Source organism: Triticum aestivum, chromosome 1B, assembly GCF_018294505.1.
Source record: "Triticum aestivum cultivar Chinese Spring chromosome 1B, IWGSC CS RefSeq v2.1, whole genome shotgun sequence".
Lineage (NCBI taxonomy): Eukaryota > Viridiplantae > Streptophyta > Magnoliopsida > Poales > Poaceae > Triticum > Triticum aestivum.
In genome coordinates, this window is record NC_057795.1 from 19,830,836 (window position 1) to 19,853,496 (window position 22,661).

General features: G+C 42.1%; 1 protein-coding gene, 1 long non-coding RNA gene, 2 other non-coding genes and 1 pseudogene across 21 annotated transcripts; all 5 read left to right on the forward strand.

Moving 5' to 3' along the window:
* The first annotated feature begins 1,274 nt into the window (after positions 1-1,274).
* On the forward strand, positions 1,275-5,590 carry LOC123084983 (probable cytosolic oligopeptidase A). 2 transcript variants are annotated; one of them, XM_044506542.1, is made up of 5 exons: positions 1,275-1,625; positions 2,252-2,384; positions 2,513-4,141; positions 4,307-4,462; positions 5,048-5,590. In XM_044506542.1, exons 3-5 carry the CDS (start codon positions 4,124-4,126, stop codon positions 5,174-5,176), a joined length of 303 nt encoding a protein of 100 aa, XP_044362477.1. In that variant the 5' UTR covers positions 1,275-1,625; positions 2,252-2,384; positions 2,513-4,123; the 3' UTR covers positions 5,177-5,590. The 2 variants fall into 2 exon arrangements, with proteins under 2 accessions (XP_044362477.1, XP_044362471.1); XM_044506536.1 differs by having other exon boundaries at positions 2,252-2,380.
* On the forward strand, positions 3,372-3,468 carry LOC123151227 (small nucleolar RNA R64/Z200 family). Its single transcript, XR_006475555.1, has one exon. It is a non-coding gene; the product is annotated as a small nucleolar RNA R64/Z200 family (small nucleolar RNA).
* Positions 3,553-3,633, forward strand: LOC123151106 (small nucleolar RNA Z199). Its single transcript, XR_006475494.1, has one exon. It is a non-coding gene; the product is annotated as a small nucleolar RNA Z199 (small nucleolar RNA).
* Positions 3,808-3,886, forward strand: LOC123151120 (uncharacterized; annotated as a pseudogene).
* A 3,808-nt stretch (positions 5,591-9,398) lies between the features above and the next one.
* LOC123104383 (uncharacterized) lies at positions 9,399-15,705 on the forward strand. Of its 17 annotated transcripts, none has more exons than XR_006450319.1 (11): positions 9,399-9,502; positions 9,603-9,811; positions 9,945-10,636; positions 10,862-10,958; positions 12,016-12,187; positions 12,287-12,358; positions 13,273-13,349; positions 13,419-13,522; positions 14,055-14,161; positions 15,021-15,197; positions 15,286-15,705. It is a non-coding gene; the product is annotated as an uncharacterized lncRNA (long non-coding RNA). The 17 variants fall into 17 exon arrangements; XR_006450315.1 differs by lacking the exon at positions 13,419-13,522 and having other exon boundaries at positions 9,945-10,057; positions 10,171-10,636; positions 13,273-13,402; XR_006450313.1 differs by lacking the exon at positions 13,419-13,522 and having other exon boundaries at positions 9,945-10,057; positions 10,171-10,238; positions 13,273-13,402.
* The last annotated feature ends 6,956 nt before the right edge of the window (positions 15,706-22,661 follow it).

Consider the following 22,661-nt stretch of genomic DNA (forward strand, 5'->3'; position numbering starts at 1 on the left):
GCCATAAGATTGATCATTTGGCTTGAAAGACATTGATCTCCACACGTGATAGCTCGTTTCTGAGAACACTTTTTTAAAATAATTGCCGTATTACAAGTTTGTTATTTTTCCTGGGAACTTGGCCACATATAATGACATAATGCGAAGGTTTCCCAATTTTTTGATTTTTTTTTGAATTTTTTATGCCCGTTTCAAAATGCGGTCAAAACAGCGGGAATGACCGTTCCTAGCTAGTGGTTGAATCATGAAAGTTTTTTGGTGTTTCTCTAATTAAATAGATACTTATGTACCTATAAATGATTTTTGGAAAAAATAAATAACAAACTATGAGGTAGCTGCAGTTTAAATTTGACCCGCTTCCAACTGAATCGGCGGAAATTTGTCTTTTTCACGAGAGGTGGATCAAAACTTTTTACACCCAACCATTTTGTCAATTGTGCATTAAATATGTCCTAGTATTTTATAAAATTAATTTGGTTCAATTTTGCAACAATTATTTGGGAGGTCCTTCACAAAAAAAACCTCCTTTTGGGCACTCGAAAAATAGAAAATTGATTTTTGGTCCAAAGAAAATGAAAACTTTCTTAGGCAACATTGTTTGCCATTCCAATATGCACCCTTGTGCACAATATGAGATCATTTGAACAAACTATGTCATGAATGCGGCCATAAGGTTGATCATTTGGCTTGAATGCCATGGATCTTCACGCATGATAGCTCATTTCTGAGAATACTTTTTTAAAATAATTGCTGTATTACAAGTTTATTATTTTTCTTGGAAACTTGGTTACATATAATGACAACGCGAAGGTTTTCCAATTTTTTGATTTTTTTTTGAATTTTTTATGCCCGTTTCAAAATGCGATCAAAACGAGGGATTGACCATTCCTACCTAGTGGTTGAATCTTGGATTTTTTTTTGTGTTTCTCTGATTAAATAGATACTTGTGTACGTAGAAATGATTTTTGGAAAAAATAAAGAGCAAATTATGAGGCAGCTGTAGTTTAAATTTGACCCACTTCCTGCTGAAACAGCGGAATTTTGTCTTTTTCAGCAGAGGTGTATAAAAACTTTTGACAACCAACCATTTTGTCAATTGAACATTAAATATGGCCTAATATATTATAAAAATGATCTGGTCCCATTTTGCAACAAATATATGGTAGGTCATTTACAAAAAAAACTCAATTTCGGTACTCGAAAAATAGGAAATTACGGCGCCCCGATCGCTCAATTTGAACTCAATTCTCCTCGATCCAGATCGCTCCTCCCTCCCTCCCCTCCGGCATTACGGCGCCCCGAAGCGTGCGTGCTCGCCGAGAGGATAGCGCTCCCCACCTCTTCTCCACCTCGCGCCTCGTAGTCGTACTACCAACCAACCCCGGCCGACGCAACTCCAGTCACTCCCGGCCTCCCGCGATGGTCGCCACGGCGAAGATCCCGCAGCGGCAGCTCTTCATCGACGGCGACTGGCGCTGCTGAACCATCCCACGAGGGAGCTCCAGCAAGGCCGCTCGGGTGGTGCGCTGGACGGTCGCCGACCTCGCGTAACCCTGGCGCCGCACGGCTCCGAGCACCCGGCGACCTCGGCGTACCGCAGGAGCGGACCCGACCCACAGGCGAAGGTGCGTTCATCCCCTTCTCTATATGGAGTACGACGGCCCACTAGCTTCCTGATGGGTACTGTCTCTGAATTTCCATCCCCTTCTCTTGCGCAAATGCATCCAACAATGGAGGAGATGAATCCATCCAATGCAACCAGCCGCTACTCTGCTTTCCACGCATTTGTCCTGTTTGATGAAATGCCTAGCTTGTACAGTACTACATTGCAGATTCGATACACTGTCACTCCCTAATGGATTGGAATGGTACTGTGTAAAGTAGCATGTCTGAAACAACCAGATTCCCTTTGGTAATCGAGATAACCTTTTACTCAGCATTATCCCAGGCAACTTTGGAACATCATCCAAGCTGGTAGAATGTCAGTTAAACGGTCTTTGACTGCCAATGTTATCATTTCTGTTAGCCCTCTGTATAAGAGGATGATTTGCCCACATAAATTGCTTTGTAAAGCTAAGCTTTCCTTTAGAATAAAAAATTGCGTTGTTGCTGATTTAAAACAAAAAAAGCATTTTAACAAAAGACTTATTTATTGAAAAGGGGGTTCAACAGCGATGGTCCGAGTGTGGTTTGTTTCTCTACAATTTTTTGGAGTGTGGGCTATTCGATCTGACGCGGCTCGTCGACGCAGGGTGATCGAGGAGAGGGGAGAGGCCTGGGCGAGTGGACCGGTCCGATCGGTCAGGGTGGCGACCAAGGAGCTGAGGATGTCGAGGAGGGCGGTGAACCCCGGCGGTCATGGAAAGGCGGCTCGACATGTGTAGGTGCCTCGTCAACCCGTGAACTCTCACAGGATAATTAATCCGGTTCCCTTTTGATCTCTTCGCATCAATTCTGCCGCACATCCCAGTAAACCTAGATTAATTTGGTTCTTTTGTTTTACTTATTGCAGGTGACACTGCTCTGGCCATTTCTGCGGCTTATGGGATGCCTGCTATCACGAGATATCTCCTGGGTCGTGGTGCTGATCCAACTTGGACGGTGGAACAAAGAAACAATGAGTTTCTTTCTGTGCGACAACTTTGAGGATTGGATTATAACGTGAATTGGTTTCTGATACTCTGTCGCTCAAGTGTTAATTCTAGTCTTGTTTGCTCACCATTCAATGACTTTTGCTATTATTATAGTAGGCGCAATCAGCATGACTTCTTATGTGTTTCTTTTGCTATTATTATAGTAGGAGGTTGCTATTTTTTTATTAGAACAAACATGAAATTGGTTGCTCTATTAGGCAACTCATTTTTTTGTGCTATTTCCTGGAGCTTCGAGTGAAGAGTACGCTTGCAATAGGGCAGCCCGGTGCATGTAGCTCCCGCTTGCGCAGGGTCCGGGGAAGGGTCCGACCACTTTGGGTCTATAGTACGCAGCCTTTCCCTACATTTTTGTAAGAGGCTGTTTCCAGGACTTGAACCCGTGACCTCTTGGTCACAAGGCAGCAGCTTTACCACTGCGCCAAGGCTCCCCTTCGAAGAGTACGCTTGCAATGCCTGCCATTTTTGTGTGCTATTTTTTTGTGTGCTATTCCCTAGTTTGGGATTTTCTCCCAATTCCTAGGCATCTAGTTCCTATACTAATATACTTGTACTGCTCATGCTGCTGTTGCTAGTGGTCTTGTAGCACACAGCACATCACTTCTAGTTCCTATACTAATATACTTCTACTGCTCATCCAACTCTACTGATACATGTTTACACTGTTAATTATTGGTGAATGGTGATGTCTGTGGTCACGAGATCCTTTCCGCAGTTTGCAAAATGCTGTGATGAATCATGAAATCTACAACGTATGTCAGACTTCAGAGATGCCATTTGTCATTGATGAGAAGATATTTCATATTCTGAGCAATAATGTTTGCATTTCATACTGATAGTTGCCAAACTATAAATTGTTATAGCCTTTTTTCTTGCTGTCGATGCATGCTTATATGTTTGAGGGTCAAGTGATGAGGAATAAACCATAATATGATGGAGCTCTTCTCCTCTGATTCTTAGCATTTAAGTCTCTGATGGTACCTCAACACCCTGATATGTTTGTGGCTTTCTATGCTATCCACATACTGAAGGAAGTCCTGCTATCTTCACAACAAATATAATTTTGCTTGAACGAGTTTATAAATTGAACTATCTCCACAACAAAGATATTTACCATTTGTAGTTCCAATCTAAAGTGTTGCTTGATTTCATTTGTGGTTCAAGTGATGATGAGAAGCTGCAACAATATGACAGGAGTTACACTCTTGTGATTCGTAGTTTAAAGTCTGATGATTTCTTATCTTCAAATAACCGTTGTCTTGTGAAGCATGAGCCAAGCACATCAAAACGTATCGTATCTCTGTAGTTTAAAGTCTGATGATTTCTTATCTTCCTTTGTGGCGCAGTCTGAATCTCTGTAGACCGATCGTATCTGAAGCATGAGCCAAGCACATCATGTCTACAGTTTCAGAACGGAAAACCAATCATGCTATAAGTATTAAGCAACTCCATTGCAGTCTAATTTGTTCTGAATGGAGATGAAAACTTTGGTTGGTTTGCATCATACCTTATAGCCATATATATATATAAAGCTTCCATTTAACGTCTGAAGAATGCATACCTGATTTGAGTTAGACTCTAGTCTTGACTATTTTATGTAGGTGGCAACTGACAAGAGTTTCAGTCTAGCTCATCTGAAGTTTCTCTGTATGCAGGAGGGCGAGCTGGAGGAGCTTGAGAAGGGCGTGGAGCCTGCGTGGGAAAGCTTGGTCCACCTGCTCAAGCGCATCGTCGACAGGCTGAACGTCGTTGACCACATCAAGGCCGTCAAGGACTCGCCCGACCTCCGTGCCGCCGTCGAGGATGTCCAGGTAGTCTCTTCTTCTGTCACACTGCCTGTGATCTGGACGAACGAAGTCGTTGATTGGTTAGTGCATCATCCGATGATGATGTTATCTCCGTATTTCTTCTTTACTCCATGAATTTATCCTGATGAATGCTGCTTGTTTTGCACAAGCTGACAAGGACACTAGCTAGAGTGCACTGCTGCTCCTCTTCTTGCATGCAACATAATCTGAAATTCATTCAGTTCCACTGTGCGTAAACACTATAGTGTACAACTATCAACTTGTTCACTATTCAGTTTGTCACCCATTCAGCTTACTTACTGGGGCATCTTTCTTGTAAGAGTTTACTTAAAATAGATTGTAGTTTCTTTCTTGTTTGTTTTGATACCCATATACCTGCCCTGTATTAGCTCTTTCCTTTTGTGCACGATAATTCAGCATTTGTGTTGATTTGATGCCAATGTTCATAAACAAGATTTTTGATGGATGGGTTTATGTGTTCTGCTGGTATATATGCACACGGATTGGCCTTCATTATTTTGTACCTACTGTTAGATATATAGATTTGCTTTCATTTTGTACCTAACCATTTTGTTCTATAACGTGCAGATGCTGGCGTTTCATGTTTCGTCGCGAGCATCAAGACGAAGAAGTCGGAAGAAGCATAGTTCAAGCTCATCGGAGCTAGTTCAAGGAGTAACGAAGCCCTTGATGCTGATCCGTATTGGAACAAATTGAAGCACGAACTGTGACATATAGAGCTTGTTATACTGTAGAGCTTTGATGCTCATCGGCTCATGTGACATATTGTACACCTGTAGAGCTTGTTAGTGTGCAGGCTCCCGACGGGCAGCCAACGCTTTTTTGCCTCCATCTTCCACATCTTCCCTCCAAAAGACCACATCATCAAGTTCATCATGTTGGAGGTCCATGTGCTTCAACATCTAATCGAGATTGTCTTCCGTCCCTGTCCCTGCCACTGATGAGGACTGCGCCGCGCCATCCTATAGCCACGACACTAGATCCCCGATGAGGAAAACTAGTCAATTCACGGTAAAGATTGCAATCGCCGCCAGAGCACGATAAACCCTAACAAGGATGGTGTGTTTTTTCATCTTCAGATATTATCTATTACTCACTCACTAAAGACATATAAGATCATTTAGATCACTACTTCTGTGATCTAAATGATCTTATGTTTCTTTACGGAGGGGGTAACACGCGCCTTGCAAGAATCTCTTGAGCTAGGACCTTCCAGCCTAGTCTATTATCTATTCTCAATAACACTTAGCCAGTGACAATTCTCGCCAATCCGTTATGCTCGTACTGTGGCGGTGGTCGAGCAAACGTGTTCACGCACCCCCACCCGAGCCCACCCCGCGCGCACTATTGGGTCGGCCCATATACCTAGGTTTTTCTAGTTTTAGCGAGTTTTTAGAATGTTTCATTCTAGTTTTTTAAAAACTTTCTTAAAACTAAAACCTCTATCGGTTTTTCATCTTGGAACTTTTTTAAACTCACGCTTTAAAAAAATGTGGAACATTGTTTTTCAAATTCATGAGAATTTTTAAAATTTGTAAAAATATATATTTCTGGAGCAATTTTGAAACATTTGTGCAAAATACTTCCTATTAAATGTACCAGGCCAAATTTTGTCTGGAAAATAAGCATGGTCACTAATTGGGCCGACCCAATACATGCAACTATGCAAGCTGTGTGTTTGCTTGAGTCGTACTTCCTCCGTCCTAAAGTTCTTGTCTTAGATTTGTCTAGATACGGACGGAGGGAGTATCAAGCTATGAGCCAAACTGGAACTCCGAACAATTATGCTCTCACTTAGTGGGGAAAAAAGACGAAATATGCTGACTCGCATGCATTATCTTACAAGCAACCGAGACAAGCTGGTCATAAATATTTGTATGTACACCTCTAAGGGCATGTACAATGGTTGATAAGGCGGTCTTATCTTAAGTCTTGCATGTATTTTAGAGATGACAAAAAAGTATGTCTACAATGGGTTATATTTTAGCCTTGTCTTCAATAACTTGTCATTCCTTAAAACATGATGAGACAAACTGTGCTAAGAGATCATCTGCTTAGTCTTCTCTTGAATAAGAGTAGACAAGCCTTTTCTTATGTGTTATTTCTCCTCAACATCATCATTTATCCTACGTGGCACTCCGAAGATAGCACCATTGTACATGCCCTAAGTCTTAACCAGACGTAACCAACGTGTCTTGCATGGTTGGTTGATCTCGTCTCGATGAGATCATAAACTGTCACCTCGTCCAGGCATAGTGCATTGTTTTCTCATGGTGGACCTTTCGTTCCATGTTTGTACTTTCACACGATAGATGAACAATTGTATCATCATCTTTGGTTTCCTTTAGACAGGAGGCGCCTGCTTGGCTTTCTAAATAAAGCTCCACACGGCCACCAAATACTTTCAACAACCGATACACGCACTTAGAATATTGCTTTGTTACTTTATTCATAAAGCAGGGCGAAAGGCTATTTTGAGAATGTCATTCTAATGTTAGTAGAACATGCCAAGTCATTCGACGGTGAGTTTTCTCTTAACATGCCATATCACCTGACTTTGCGCAGCGAAACAAGACCAAACAAACCCATGAGTTTTTACCCCGATAGCCGCTTTTCTTTTTGTCCCTTGAAGACAGTGGGAGAGCCTGGTACTAACACAATGAATTAATAATGGTACACCTTTACAAGAACTCCAACCATGTTCGCCGGACTAGGACAGACTTGGACCGATATATGAATGAGCAGAGAGAAATCACATTTGAATCTATTAACCCAAGACAAATGAGTCGGTTGAATACCCCCCAAATAGTTTGTTATTTCTATCCTTCCAAATGCTCCAAAGTTCCCATCAGAAAAACATCCATAAACATGGGTCTTGACCACACCCAGCTTGCCAGCCTTCAAAATAGCAAGCATGTCTCGAGAATCAGGACAATAAACACCCAAAGGGCTCCAACACTGAGAGCTGAATGAGCAATTAAAAACAGATGTTCCAAAGTCTCCTCGGTATGAATAGAACACAGAAGGCCGCTGAAGTTGTTTCCAGTGTCATAATGCCGGTGCTTAAGCACAAGCAAACCAAAAACCTTTAGTTTCATTGGGCAGTTAGCTTTCCATAACCATTTAAACGCATCATGTACATTTATCTCACTGAAGAAGAAGTTGGAGTACTGCCTCGAGGGGAACTTGGGTGATCCCCAAGTACATCGCCAATCACCAGACAACATCTTGTTTGGGACGCTGGATACAGTTTCAACCGGCATGCTGTTAACCCCATCCCTAGCTTGAATGGACAAAGGAAGATTGAATACCATGCTGAGAGAACCAGTTCTCAGGAGATCTCTAACAGATATGTCCTCATTAAAGATTGAATACCCCGATAACTGTTGCAAAACACCGACAAACTCGCCAAAGATGGAGGTATTCCAGTTACACGATGGGAGCATCTGACCCACCCCCGCAAGAAACGCGCGATTGTAGTTGAAGAGAATATGTGAGGCATCCTCATGTTCGGCACACAATATACAGAGACCATTGGAGGGGCCATGATTTATCTGGATCTGCTCACTAGAAGGAAAAGATATATGATCATATGCCAAACTTCTATTGATCATAAGCCAAATAAGACTTCTACAGGAGTAGCGGCAATCTTTAGTACTACTAAGATTGTCGCCGGTGTTACACATCCCTTTCCTCTCTTCATCTCGCGGTCATGCGCATATGTGCTCAGCCCAACAAAATCTCTAAATAAAATATCTATTTTTCCACAATAACACACGTTAACTAGTAAGCATAAAAAGTGCAGTTGACCAGTACTTGGTCCTCGCGAATTCGATCGTAATTTCCAGGCAAAAGATGTCAATCCTAATCCTTCTCCATTGCTCCTGACAACTCCAAGCCTTAAGCACTCTTCACTTAGTTGTGCCAATTGGACAGCAAACAAGTCAAGAACAGTTATCCCACGCCAAAAGCAGCATGACCATCGGTACCGGTTATTGTTGACATCTAACATATAAAAGCTGCTAGAGTACCCGCCCATCCAGCGCCATCGCGGATTCAGATTCATCCTGTGCGCACGTTTCACCTCGCTGGCGGCATAACAGTAATTTCCGTCGCCCTGGTGAAAATCCCACCGCCCGTTTTTCTGTACGCCCCGCGATCGGCCCAGGAGCAGTTGACGAGTGGGCCAGGCCTGCGCGGGGGCCAGCCTAGCAGCGATACGATGTGTGCGTCTCTGTGTCCGGGTGAAAACAGGAGCGATCGATGGTGGGTTGCCAGGGGCGTTCGTGGGTTGGCAGGGCGTTTTTTTACCGTCCTCGTTTGCACCCAGCGGCCGCGCCTCCGCTTCAGCCGCGACGGGCCCATCTGTCGGTCTCGCAGGTGCGCGCCTCGGAGAGAGCAGCGACCGAGCGGGCGACCTGGGCTAGCAGGCACGACAGAAAATAAAAGGGGAAGCGGCAGCGAGAGAAAAGAGGAAAAGCAGTCAGACCTAGCCCGCGCCCCTGCAGCCGCCTCCTCTCCTGCCGCCGTCGCCGCCTCGGCCTCGTCCGCCTCTTCTCCTGCCGCCGCCGCCTCGGCCTCGGCCGGCCCTGCTCTGCCGGCGCCCGTCGGCCTTGATCCGGCCTCGGCAGGAGGAGCTCGCCCTTGAGTAGGACTCAATATAAGGAGGGGAGCAGCAGCCGCGCCCCGTGCTCCACCGGTGCCCTTCGCCCTCGATCCGTCCTCGGCAGGAGGAGCTCGAGCCGAGGAGCGCGACCTCGATCCGGACTCGGCAGGAGGAGGGAAGCAGTAGCCGCGCCAGCCGACGCGCCTCGCCGCAACCTCTGCGATATCAGGCGCCATCTCATTCCCCATCTCTTCTGGTTGCATCTCCCCCCGTGAGTTCCTTCTTCTAATCCCCTTCCTCTCTCGATTTGGTCTGCAGGAGAGAGAGAAGATAAGACGGAGAGAGAAGGAGGAGAGGAGGGAGAGGAAAAGAGGTGCGGTGGCAGGGAAATCGTCGTCGGATGCGTCTTATATGTGGTGATGATCTCCTACTTTATTTTCTCGATTTGTGTTTTGTTCTTACTTTCTTTCCAACTCAGTAATCATGCTCTTGTTTTTCCTTTGGTCTCTGTTGTAGATGGGTGTGTTCCCATCAAGTCGATGGTGGGGTTGATGTGCCCGTCGATTCGTGATCCGCTGGCTGGGCTCATCTTCTCAATGGCGGACTGGTGTTCTATGTTAGTCGGAGCCATTGTATGTGGTTGTGCAGTTGCTGATGTACAGGAGGCGTCCGTGGTATCAGTTCTTCATCGTCCATGCTTATCTTCTATATGCTCTAGCAGCCAGGTGACTACATATTACCTTTTCTATCAATTCGACCACCTTCTCCTTCTTCACGAGGATCGGCAGGTCAACATCGATGCCCATGTTAGCGGCAGTGCCCGCTATGATTCTCATGGCGGACTTGATGGTTTTGCAGTTCAAGTCAGGCAACTTCTCCTGGGCGATCGTGCGTACTTGGTCGCTGTGGCTCCTTTGAGCCTTTTTCGACGCCTGGGAATCAGAATTAATAAAATGGAGATAAGGAACCATGTAGTTCACTGAGCAGCTATAAAGCCTAAGATAAACTACAGTAAACAGAAAGTTGAGGAATCAACCAAATGTGTAGAAATTTTGGTGACTAACTTATGACTTGTTTATTTCAGAGAAACTAATGACTTATCAATCCAACAGACAGTATGAAGTTGTGCCAAGTAAAGCCAAAAAAGAAACTGTATGTATATAACGGAGTAGCGGATGCGGTTCAAGCTGTTTTTTTGCCTGCTTATTTTTTATGTAGCTTTTTTGGCCTGCTTGTCAGTGATGCAATGCCTTATGGAGTAACGAAAGCCTAGAATGAGAGTTAGGGAAAATGAAATGGACACCAAATTTGGTGAGGCTTATATACTATGAACTTGGAGCCAAGTAGAAACCCCAGTGTTAGCTGAACAGAAAATTTAATGTGTTAAGTTATGCATATTGCATTGTACCCAAATAATTCAAATAAGTGTTAACTCAAAGGATTGTTTTTGTAGAGGTCCATATGCAATTCATCAGATACAGATAAAGGGTTAGTATCTCCCATGTGTGCAAAATTGGTGTGCAGATAGCAATTCACAGACCACTTTCCCTGTCAGTACGCTAACATTTTCGTATATGCATTTATAATTAAAATTATTAATAATAGCATAATGAATCATTAATCAGTCCCTCTACTGTCTGCACATGCTTAAAACTCAACCATGGTATCATTATGGAATTTGAACAACCTAGGCCCCCACAGACACTAGCAAATCAACCTAGCTACTGCATTTCCCTTTTGCCCAATTATCCCCATATATCTTCAATTTGGTGCAGGAACCTCAAATTATGTAAAATTTGGTGCTAATCAACCGGGTGCATACCTGCAGCCTTGAGGAGCAGTACTGAGGCAGGAGGTGTCTTCAAGATAAAGGTGAAGCTCTTATCCTGCAAAGATGCAATGCCACACGCATCCTTATCCTGCAAAGATGCAATGCCACATGCATCATGAGGACTAGCTCACATTACCAATACAAACATTCTGCACACACATTTAACATGATGAGGCAGGAGGTGATTCTAATTATCGAGTAAAGTCATGTATATAGACTGATTAGTGTGATGTGTTTATGATTTTTTCTGAGGGTACCTAAGCTGAAAAGCGGTGGGTGTGGTAGCTAAAACAAAATTTGTGCAATTTCGCTTCAACTTCAAACTGTTGTTGGGGAGACTGCCATGTCAGGAACTCGTGTACTTACAATACGTTAAGTTAAATTAGAAAATGCCGTCTCATTTAAAAAATAACATCTCATTTTCCCCCTTGATTCAGTTATGAACTCTACTGTATGTTCAGACTGAAGTAGTTATGTGAGAGTAGAAGAGGTTTATAGCCTCTGTTGCTGGTGGACTGACTATTTTATATGGACTGAAGCTGCAACTGAGGGTAGTGCTACTCTATGCTGGGCAGCAGTAACTTAGGTCCTGCTCTTTTGTGAAATTGACACACGAACTAAACATACACATTTGATTTTTCTCACAGTTTGTGCTCACACCAAATCAAGCTTTTCAAACCATTATTACAGTGTTGTTTCTTCCTCTCTTTTAATTTTTAGCTTGCTGTTTTTCTTGGTGACCTTCCTTGATTTGTGCTAATTTCTGCAAGAAATTTTTGGAAAACATCAATTCTTCTGCTTTACTGAAACTTGGATCTTCGTTAGGCATGAGTTGAGCTGCCTTATTTAATATGTTATTCATAGGCATCAATAAACTAGACGATTTGCCAGTAGAAACAATTATAACTGGGACATGCTTTCTCTTGACACTGAGCAATGGATAAATATTCTGGCTTATTTCCTTTTTGTATTTGAACATGATGTAAGTGTGGAAATAAGAAACAGATTATTTAGAGCTTTCTGCCCTTTTATTTTCTTTGTGGCTAATCTCCAACTACCCTATGGACTGTAGTAATCACTTTCTCTTTTTACCATCAGCAGGATTTAATTGATGGAGTCCTGCTGCTAAAGGACTGCTAAAGGACGTGAACAGGAAGTCCTATCGCTGGATGTTTATTGTCCGAATTGCAAGGATCTGGGAATACATGAGTACAGACTCTATCGAATTCTATAGCTCTATTCATTGGCACACCAGTTGATCAATTTTGAGGTAATAAAGCGAAGTTGTTATCTGGAAAATACTTACGTACTTAAAGAAGGTCAAAATAGAGAAATCCTTGGCATAATTTTTATGTATACAATATACTAGCTTTCATATCTACTTTGGACACCAGATGGCACATCAACATTATGTACCTGAAGCGATCGCTACAGAAGGAAGGTACCAAACAAGATTAACTGTTTCTATGCTTCTCAAAATACTTTAGTATATGCCCATAATATCACAGTATGAATTGCTGTGTGGGAAGTTTGCTTTTCCTACCATCACGGAATAATAATTCATTTTTTAGTTTGATATATTCCGCGCCCAATTAACTATTTGTATTTGCCAGAGAATGCAGAAAAAAAAATACTAACCTGCTTGTGTTCCCGAGAGAGTGTATTTCTCCATACCTCAACATTCTTGATAATATGGTCATCTCTGTTCTGGACAACACACTTGACGACCTCTCTTCATGGCACAAAACTGAAACTGTGCCATTAATATATTTTCCTTGCATGCTTGTCTAAATAAAGGGTGCAATACACATGACATAGTCGCATAGATATACAAATCCCTTATTCCTGTGAGCAAGACTGAAGCTTGCTACTTGTTAAGACCAGTCATAAACATTTCTGTGATTGTAGCTGATTCCCGTCAGTGAAACTTTGCCATGACCATTGTTTATTCAGTGAAATAGCTGATTCCAATCATCCATCAACTAGATTTGTGATAATCACAACAACAAGCTTATATCTTACAAATCGCCTGATTGGTGATTATCCATTTTATATGATGTTTTTCATTTGCAAGCGCTGAGTTTTTTCCTTTCAAGTTTCTCTCTCTTACTCTATTTCTTTAAATATATTTCTCCTCTCACTCCATCATCCAGTCTGTCGGTTACTCATGATGAGTGATTATATGCAATCATCCGACAATAATTAGTATAGATAATTAGTTATGCCAGGTTGCTACATTTCAATCTCCTTTTTACCAATATGAAATATGATGGCATATTAATATTGAGAGACAGTCTCGTCGTCCGCTGCAGCATCACCCTTCTTTTTCGCCGCCCTAACTTTTTTGCACCCCAGGCCTAGCACGCGATAACGGCGCCACGAGGATTCTCTGTCGTGAGGAGTACCCCGACCCGTATGATGGCCACCGGAAGGTCACACACTTCTTTGGCTCGCTTCGACTGGCTCCATTGACGACTTCTCTAAGGTATCTTCTTGTGCAGCTTCACACCTGCTTGTGTGTCTTGCAAAAAAGCAAGCTACCTGGTACCTCTCTACTCTGCTTTAGCAGGCGTTTGCAGAGGAAGCCAAGGGGTACATGATACTGGTAATTTACTAATGACCCATATTGTTAGAATAATTTGTCGCAAATATTTTTGTTGGTTGTCCTTTTATTTTATTTATAATCTTGCCTCAATCATGTCTTCCATTGTGCTTCTTCACTCAAAAGGTGTTCTGCATGTGTGCACTTGCTTGAGAATGGAATAATCTCATGAATTCTATTGAAAACAGAACTTAGTTATTGCAGTATGCTTAATGTTTTGTTTTAGTAATTATGTCTGCTTTAGCAGCCAGGAGCATCCCCTCCCATTTCTGACTTTGAACCATGTGCCCTGTTTAAACCAGCGTAGTTCGATGACCTTATGCAATTATTTGGTACAAAGAATGTGCTGATAAAGTATTTTTATTTTTACTTTACTATGTTTAGTTCCGAGGTATTTATACTCCTGTCAATCTGCTCTAATTCGGTTCGCCGATATCCTGAAGGAATTGGACCATTCTATATCTTTTTTTTTCTGATTTTAGTTGGATACCTGCTTAGATGGGTGAACTTTTAACCCATCTTTTATTGCTTGCAGGTGTATTTGTTGGGTTCCTCTTGGCGTGTCGAACAAAAATTGGCGTTCAGCACTACTATTTAAAGATGGTTTGATCAGTACTACAGAAAACCCATAGATTATTGTAGGTGAGAGCATGGTACCCTGTCTCTTCCTATTTTGTTCCTTTCTTATAGTATTACTTTGAGGCATTATTTATAGCAAAAGAATCAGATTGAACATTTAATATCTTTATTCCTTATCATGCTAGGCAGAGGCCCTTAGGTTTGCATTCAGGTGCTAATTGTTTAATAACCATCATGCATTAGTTAGCTATAATCCTTTATCTTTTCCACAAACATGATGATTATGTTCAGCAGGATTGTCCGTTTCATATCCCAGAGATGTATCATTGTAAAGTACTCCCTCCGTTCTAAAATAGATGACCCAACTTTATACTAAAGTTAGTACAAAGTTGAGTCATCTATTTTGGAATGGAGGGAGTAAGGTTAAGGAGATCTAATCATGGACATATCAATGCAAGAGCACAACTTTGTATTAGAATGCTTACTGTGTTCTACATGGTGGTGTTTCTAAGAAAGTATATTTGGTTGTGATCTTCAAATGGTTTGAAATTTAGTTAAGGGATGTCAAAGCCTGAATGTGGCCACATTTTGGTGGGGAAGGAGGGATATAGTCTTTATAATTTAATCTTAGCTTTACACTTCTGTGATTCGTTGAAGAAATGTATCTCGATGTAGTTTTGGCTGTATTGAGACTGGGATTTAAGCTTCTTTCCTTTCCAAGACGCATACATAAATACTGTGTGCTATATGGGTTGGAAAAATAGTGTTGAAATTTAAACTCGAATCGTATGGGCACTCCTAGAGAAGCGGCTGTGTCCTATCTTTGTTTGGGACTAATTGTCAAATGAATAATATTATTTCGTGCGTGTAATTCCTCTTTTTTGATTGCTCATAACCTGTTCTTTTTTGGTTGTTTGTTTAGGTATCTAAGAATGATGATGATTACACTCGGAGCAAGCCTTGTTGCGGCGCTGCGTGTTGCCCTCCTCCTCCCCAAGGGCAAGGTGAAGGAAGGTGCCTGTGTGGTTCTTCTGCAGCTCGTAGCGAGGATTGCTGTGTTCAACCTGCACAAGAATGCCAAGAAGTCCTTCTCGGAGACGTAAGCCATGGCGCATGTTTCTGCCATGATTTCCTTTGGTTGGATTTCGTGGATTTAGGTGTTGAAAAATTATGGGCTGTGGATGCAGGATTAAGGACATGTACCTGCACTGCAACGAGAGATCTGGGCTGCTTCTTTGTGGCTTCCAAACTTGAAATGTTTGTTTGGAAGTTAGTTTAGTTTTTTGTTGTGGATTCACAGCTTCTCACATGTACCATCCTCTTAGACCTTTAGATTTCCAAAGAAACTAAATGAAGATATGGTGGTATGGTCTCAATGAAGCGTTCCATGCTTTATATTTTCTCTAAAATTTTCTGCTGAAGAATCATGTATCTATGTTAGATCCGGTGAGAAAAGAGGCGGCTTCCAAGCAGAGGATGCAGGAGTGTTGGCCGCATTTGGTCTTTGACTTGGGTGTGTAAATATTCTTACAATACTTGGCTCCCTCTCGGCCTTTGTGCCATTGGCGCAACGAGTCATCTAGTATATACAAACCATGTATGAATAAGTTGACTTATGTTGCATGAAGTAATACCAATCATGCCGTCCTATCTAGCTGCTAATTAATATCAACTGTCAATTAGTTATTGATTTGCAGGTATAATAGATTTGCAGGTATAATCCTCTATGGTGCCAATCAATATCTCTGATGATAAAGTTCAGGAACTGGCTAATTCCTTTAACTGCAAAAAAGAAGCCATGCCTTTCACATATCTTGGTCTACCAATGGGATCAACCAGGCCTAAAGTAGTTGATCTGATGCCCATGGTATCTAGGCTTGATCACAGACTATCTGGCATTGCTTTCATGATGTCTTATTCTGGGAGACTTGATCATCTCAAGTCCATAGTTGCTGCTCTTCCAATATTTGCTATGTGCTGCATCAGAGTCCCTTTCACCATACTGGACCACTTTGAAAAATCTGGTAGAAAATTTCTTTGGTATGGCAAAGACATCAATAAAAAAGGAAACTGCCTTGTCAAATGGGATAACGTTTGTCTGCCAAAAAAAGCAGGGGGGCTGGGAGTATGAGATCTGAGAATACAAAACAAAACTCTGCTTACAAAATTCCTTTTCAAATTTTTTCACAAGCACGATATTCCCTGGGTTAACCTTATCTAGAACAATTACTATGGCAATGACGAGGTACCAAATTTCCCCACCAAGGTGGGATCTTTTTGGTGGAGAGACTGTTGTTCTATTTTGCAAGACTTCAAAGATATGACTATATGCTATGCTGGCAGTGGTAATACAATAAAGCGATGGTCAGATAAATGGTGTTCTCATACACTATCCCAGTCAATGCCTTAGCTATATTCTTATGCAAAAGATGTTGACATCACCCTTGCATCTGCCAACAACATGGAGGACAATGACTTTTATGATTTGTTTCACTTGCCCATGTCTTCCATTGCAGTACAACAGAGTAACAATCTCAGAGAACTGATCAATAGCAGAGTTAACCAGGAAATGCCAGACACATGGAAATTTTATTGGGGTGGCACTAAGTACTCTAATAAGAGAATATATCTTGAACTCATGAGAAATCCTGCTGATGCTCCTAAACCTTATCAATGGATATGGAAGTCATGTTCCCTTCCCAAACAGAAATTCTTCTTCTGGCTTCTGTTACAAGACAGATTAAATACTAGAGACTTACTTAACAGGAAGAATTTCTATATTGAGACAAGTAAGTGTGTGTTATGTGATGATGAACCTAATGAACATCTAATGCACCTCCTTTTTAGCTGCGATTTCAGCCAAAACTTCTGGATGAACATTGGCTACCAATGGGACACTGATTATAACCTCATAGAAATGCTCCTGGAGGGTAGGAAGCAGAATACCTCTGGTTGTTTTAAAGATTGTCTGATTGCTGGATGCTGGAGTTTATGGAAGCACAGAAATAGCATCATCTTTGATCACAAGGTCAAGAATATGGCATATTGTCTAGCCATATTCAAGGAACACTTCAGCATGATCATAAAGAAAGCAAAACCTGGATTGAAGGAGGGCATGCAAAGTTGGCTAAATTATTTGTGGACACTTTGTTTTATTTTCCCTCTTTTCCTCCACCATGTACATTCATCTGTAATTGTTCCATATTATAAATGAAAATGAGAGTTACAGTGGGGGCCTTCCCCACTGTTTTTGCTCAAAAAAAAGCTACAATGACCGGCATCAAGTAATAAGCAAGATGTGCCCTTACGTAGCACACCAATAGGTGAGATGGTCACCGATTGTGCGGTACTGCATAATTAGCAACTAACAAACAAAAAAAGTAATAAGTAAGCTTACCATACACGGCAAGAGACATACGGTAATAAGCAGCTAACCTAGATAGTATATGTTATCATCCTTATTTTATTTTGTTCTCAACTGGGAACAAATTGGTATTACTTAATTTTATGGACAATGATTAAGGTGCATTGACTGGTTAAAACATGAAGACATTCTTGTACAAGGTACAAGTTTCTTTACCACTCTTTGTCCTTTGTCATTTTCTATCATATATATGTATCATGTCATCTTATTTGGTAAAAATACAGGTGATGACAGGTGAACCAAATTAAGTTTCCAAATGTACTTTAACAACAAGTATATTTTAAATTACTTTTAACAAATGTGTGTGTTGTGTGAAGAAATACCATCACAATTAATGTCTATCTTCTCCTGGATTTTTTGCAGAAGACTTATGGGCGGTCCTCGGGTCTGCAAAAAATACTCCACTTAGGAAGTCTGTGGTTTCCTTGGTGTTGTTCCATATATTATGATGATGATGCTCCATGAGTGCATCATGTCCTTGACTCCTTGTCTCCTTTTTTTTGTTCAGGATCTGAAGGTAAGAATTACTCGATCGTAAGCGGGACATATATTACTCTCGAATGCGACGATCAGCCATGCACCAAGCACTGCAAGAGCAAGGGCTTCAGAGACTCAGGGTGCATCTAGAGGTGGACTCCTGAAGGAAGCATATCGCGGTGTTTCTGCTGCCCCTGAACAAACACACCTTGACCAGAAAGGTTATGTAGTACTCCTCTCCGCAGGGAAAAGAATAATAAAGTGTTAGGCCTTTGATGAAGATCTCTGATGCATAAATTTTGACAACGAGTATCAACGAAAGTAAGGCAAAACATGATATGATAGAATAGCTAAAGACAAACTGAATCAACATAAAACAAACCTATTTCCTGAATCTGCCGCCCATAGACAGAAAGATGGCCTGAGCTGCAACTCACAGTCCATTTACCGGAGCGTCTACATGTCATTGGTGCAAGCTTCAGCTGTTCCGCATACCTACATTGCCCTGTCCTAGCACACCCATTTAAGGATCATGATCAGTCAAGATTCGGAGCTCACGACAGGACAGGGCGTCCACGTCATGGGCCCAGTGGGAGATCACTAATCCCGATGATAACCCTTTTGGGGCTGCACGTCTCTGCCCCAGACTCAATGTTGCAGTTTTTGGTTTTTTGGCATGGATGTGAATAGCAAGTGTAACATTGAATTCGTGAGTGTGCCGTCTTGGCTTCGGCTCGCACCGGAACCGAGATAACTGATGACGTTTGGCGGGGCTGGGTGCCGATGAGACGTGCCATGGTTGAGGTGGAACTTGGAGCTGTGCCTTGCACCGGTGCGAGCATGCTGTCGTCCGAGGAGCCTTGTGTCGAACACCTGGTGGGCGCGCAGGTCTCGCAGGCTTCCGGACGACGGAATGATCACAGCAGGGAATGGTGGGGGGCCTCCGTGGACACTGGAGCGGTCAACACAGAGCCATGGGTTGTAGAGACGTGGCGGCGGCCTTGTCTTCGCAGGCGCCGGCGCCGGCGCCATAGCTCAACATGGAACGTTTGCCGTTGGCCGGCATCCGCTTGTCCCACTTTCCTTGTTTTAGAGGGGATCCGCTGGTCCAGCTGGTCCACAGCGGGCCTCCGGGACCCAGAAACAGAACTTGTACAGCCCGTTCAGCAGCCTGTTTCTCTTAGGCCCGACAGCTCGTCAGTTGGGCCGGCAATGAGAGAGCGACACATGAACAAAGACGGTGATCTTCTCTTCCGCCCGGTAAACACATTTCGACGGCTTAATAAAACTTTGCGAGATTGACTAAAAAATAAAAATTTCTCAAAAAACTTTAAAAAACACTAAAAAAATTTAGAAACGAAACATCCTTATTCATCATCATGAAATCCGTAGTGACTTCTCCCATTTTTTTGCGGGAAAACATCAAATCTGTGCATCTCCAATCATGGCAATATAACGAACACCAGAAATAATAAAAATTACATCCAGATTCATAGACAGCTAGCAATGACTACAAGCACTGAAGCGAGCCCAAGGCGCGCCGCGTCATCGCCCTTCCCTCATCGGAGCCGGGCAAAACTTATTGTAGTAGACAGTCAGGAAGTTGTCGTGCTAATACCCCATAAGACCAGCGCACCAGAACGGAAACCGATCCCAATGAAGAGTAGCGTAAATCGGAAGGATCCAAGTTGAAGACACAAGAACGTAGACGAACATTAAAATAGTTAAAATCCGCAGTGACAATTCCTCCATCTCTCTATTTTCACTCAACTAAACAAATCGCATGGAACGTGTTGACCAGTCTTTGGAGCAGTATTATCTTGCAACAACCGATCGAGACAAGTTGGTCTTAATGATTTGTGTCCACCCCTCCTAAGTCGTAACCTGACATAATCAACCAAGACAAGTTGCTCCTAATTATTTGTGCTAACCCTCTCTTGAGTCATAACCTGACATAATCAACCGCGTCGTGCATGGTTGATCTTGTCTCGCTCTGAAATCTAATATATCACGCCACCTTAGATAGATTAACAGGCTGGCATGCGATTAGTCCATTTTTCTACTGCATACACTGTTTTTCAAAGGCATACGTCAAATGCCCCCCTTTCCAGGTTTCTTCGCACGTAGATATGATTGTCTCACTTTATTTTGTTTGCCACCCCAAAACTAAACTGCTAACCTACACCCATAAGCAACCACGTCAGTTCGGTCGATGCTAAATAGCCTCATTAGCATTTTACGCTCTCAACTCTATAGTCATGTAAATATTTTAAACCTCTGTACTTCAATGTTTTAATGATATAGAGCTTCTCATCTAGTACATCTACATTTATTTGAGGGGAGGTGTAATTTCCCACGAGAATATTCATCATCCCCTGTGTGCTGTTCTCTACAAGGCAACTGTGATTGCAAAGGTCAAGGTGAGCAGGCTGTGACATAGGAATCTCAAATCTCGGCTTAGGTATAAACCTCCGAAAGGTATCTCTATACCGTGTGTTCTGCTGATAATAGCATTCTACGAAGGTGATGGAGGAAACAGTATTCTTCATTTCAATTCTGAAGGAGGTAGTAAAGACCATAATTAATGTGGGGTTTACCGCTATTGTCTACTTCCCTTTGAAAATCAACGAGTTGAGTGCATTATTGTGCTATGTAATGCGAGTTTTAAGTCTACTTAGTTGTTTATCAAAAGTACTACTCGTATGCAAATTGATGCGTTGAGACGGTTGGGTACATTGTGCCAACATGTATGTTTTTTTTGTGTTACTTGTTTGATTCTTACCATCGAACTAAAAGCTTAAATAATAGTAATATGGTGTATACATATTCCACACAGTTATGCATGAAAGTAGTTTGGGATGCGGGTCAACTCTTAATGGCTACACGCAAACCTTGCGGATAGTACACACAATCAGAAGGGTATGTGGTACCCCGCAAAAAAAGGGTATGTGGTGAAGGGAATCCATTTGGCACAGGACATCCTAATCTCCGATGGTAGATTCTCGGAGTTCCCCAAATCATTTGGTATATACAGTATATGTTTAAATATTTTGGGATGACAGTTTCTGCCTAACGATATTTTTTATAAGTGAGGTACATTGATGCCAAATTTCTCAATTTCAATCAAGTGCAATGCAGGTCTCTTCGATCATAAAATGAGCGTATAGTGCAGTTGACCGGTACTTGGTCATCGTGAAGTCGATCTTAATTTTCCTGGCAAAAAATGTCAATCGTAATTATTTCCCTTGTCCTTTGCTCGTGCCACATTCAACTCTTTAACCACTAAAAAGAACATTTTAACCACTCTTCACTTAATTAGTTTGGCTAATTGGAGCCCAAAGAAGTTAAGAACAGTAATCTCATACCTAATGCACCATGACCATTGGTGTACCATTTTCTGTTGACATAATATATAAATCAGGTGTGAATAAGTTGCCTGGTGTTATAAGTGGCGTAACATGGATCATGACATCTTGGCTAACTGCTATTAATATCAACTGAGAGTTAGTTACGGACTTACATATATAACGTATGCGAGTTTCAAGCTACAATGATCGGCCTCAAGTAATAAGCTATAGCTTACCGAACATGACAAGTGAATGAACAATATTACTCTATGCACGCTAGATAGTAGATGTGATCTTCTTTGCGTTATTTTGTTGGCAACTGGGACAACTATGTATTGGTTAATTTATGGAAAATGGTTGGAGTAGTTGACTAGTTGAAACAGGAAGACTTTATTGTGTTACTTTCTGTCATATAGTATCACATGCAGCATATCCTCTTATTTGGTGAAAATACTGGCAGGGGCAGGAGAACCGAAGTTTCCAAACATACTTTAACAACAAATCTCCATTAATAAAATACTTTAAGTCATGTGAGTAAATTAGCATCAGACAATATTGCAACAACCTATACGTTTTCCTGACTTTTATATAATGGGGATTGCTTCACTGATAGAATATTTACAATACCAAATAGTATTAGTGTCGATGGCTTTAAAAAGAATGGAGTTGACTAGTGGCGAACGTGTAAAATTCCGTAAACCTTACGTTGGACATATGTCACCACTCACCATGCAAGTTGTGTAATAGGTGTGTGACAACATGGATAAACATTAATGTTATTCTTCCGCGGTCATTAGATGGAACCAGACCTTATTAACTTTTATGTATTATTAGGAGATACTTATGGATTGAATGGTTTTGCCTTTGCCTTAGCGTGCAGCCATTCCAGTGGGGTCCTTCGGAGGGATGGTGGTCAGTAGGAGAAGCGCCAACTACATTGGGTGGGGGCAATGGAAATAGGGGTGGCTATCCTCAATGACAGTTGCCGCCATCATCTTTAGGGGCTTATGAACATCGCATGGGTAACTATGTGCTCATTTGCACCAGCGGCATTGGAGGTCACAGTGAAGAAACACCAGAATAGAAGATGTTGAGGTTCTAGGGAACAAAGGGGATGGGAGGAGCCAATGGAGAAGAGAAGGGTGGGAGGACTGCAAAGAAGTAGGCAAAGATGTGCAGGGGAGAAGAAGCCGGAGGGGGTGTTATTGTGTTGCGTTTACAACCACATGATCTTAGATAATAGGAGCTAAAGCCATGAATAGTGTCCCTACCCGAAGGTGCACACAACCAGCCCGTTTTAACTGGTGATAAGTGG

Excerpts from the sequence above, each read along its gene's own strand:
- LOC123084983 (XM_044506542.1), top strand. Across the intron at positions 4,463-5,047 it reads CCGCCGTCGAGGATGTCCAG|ATGCTGGCGTTTCATGTTTC; the intron begins GTAGTCTCTTCT and ends TATAACGTGCAG.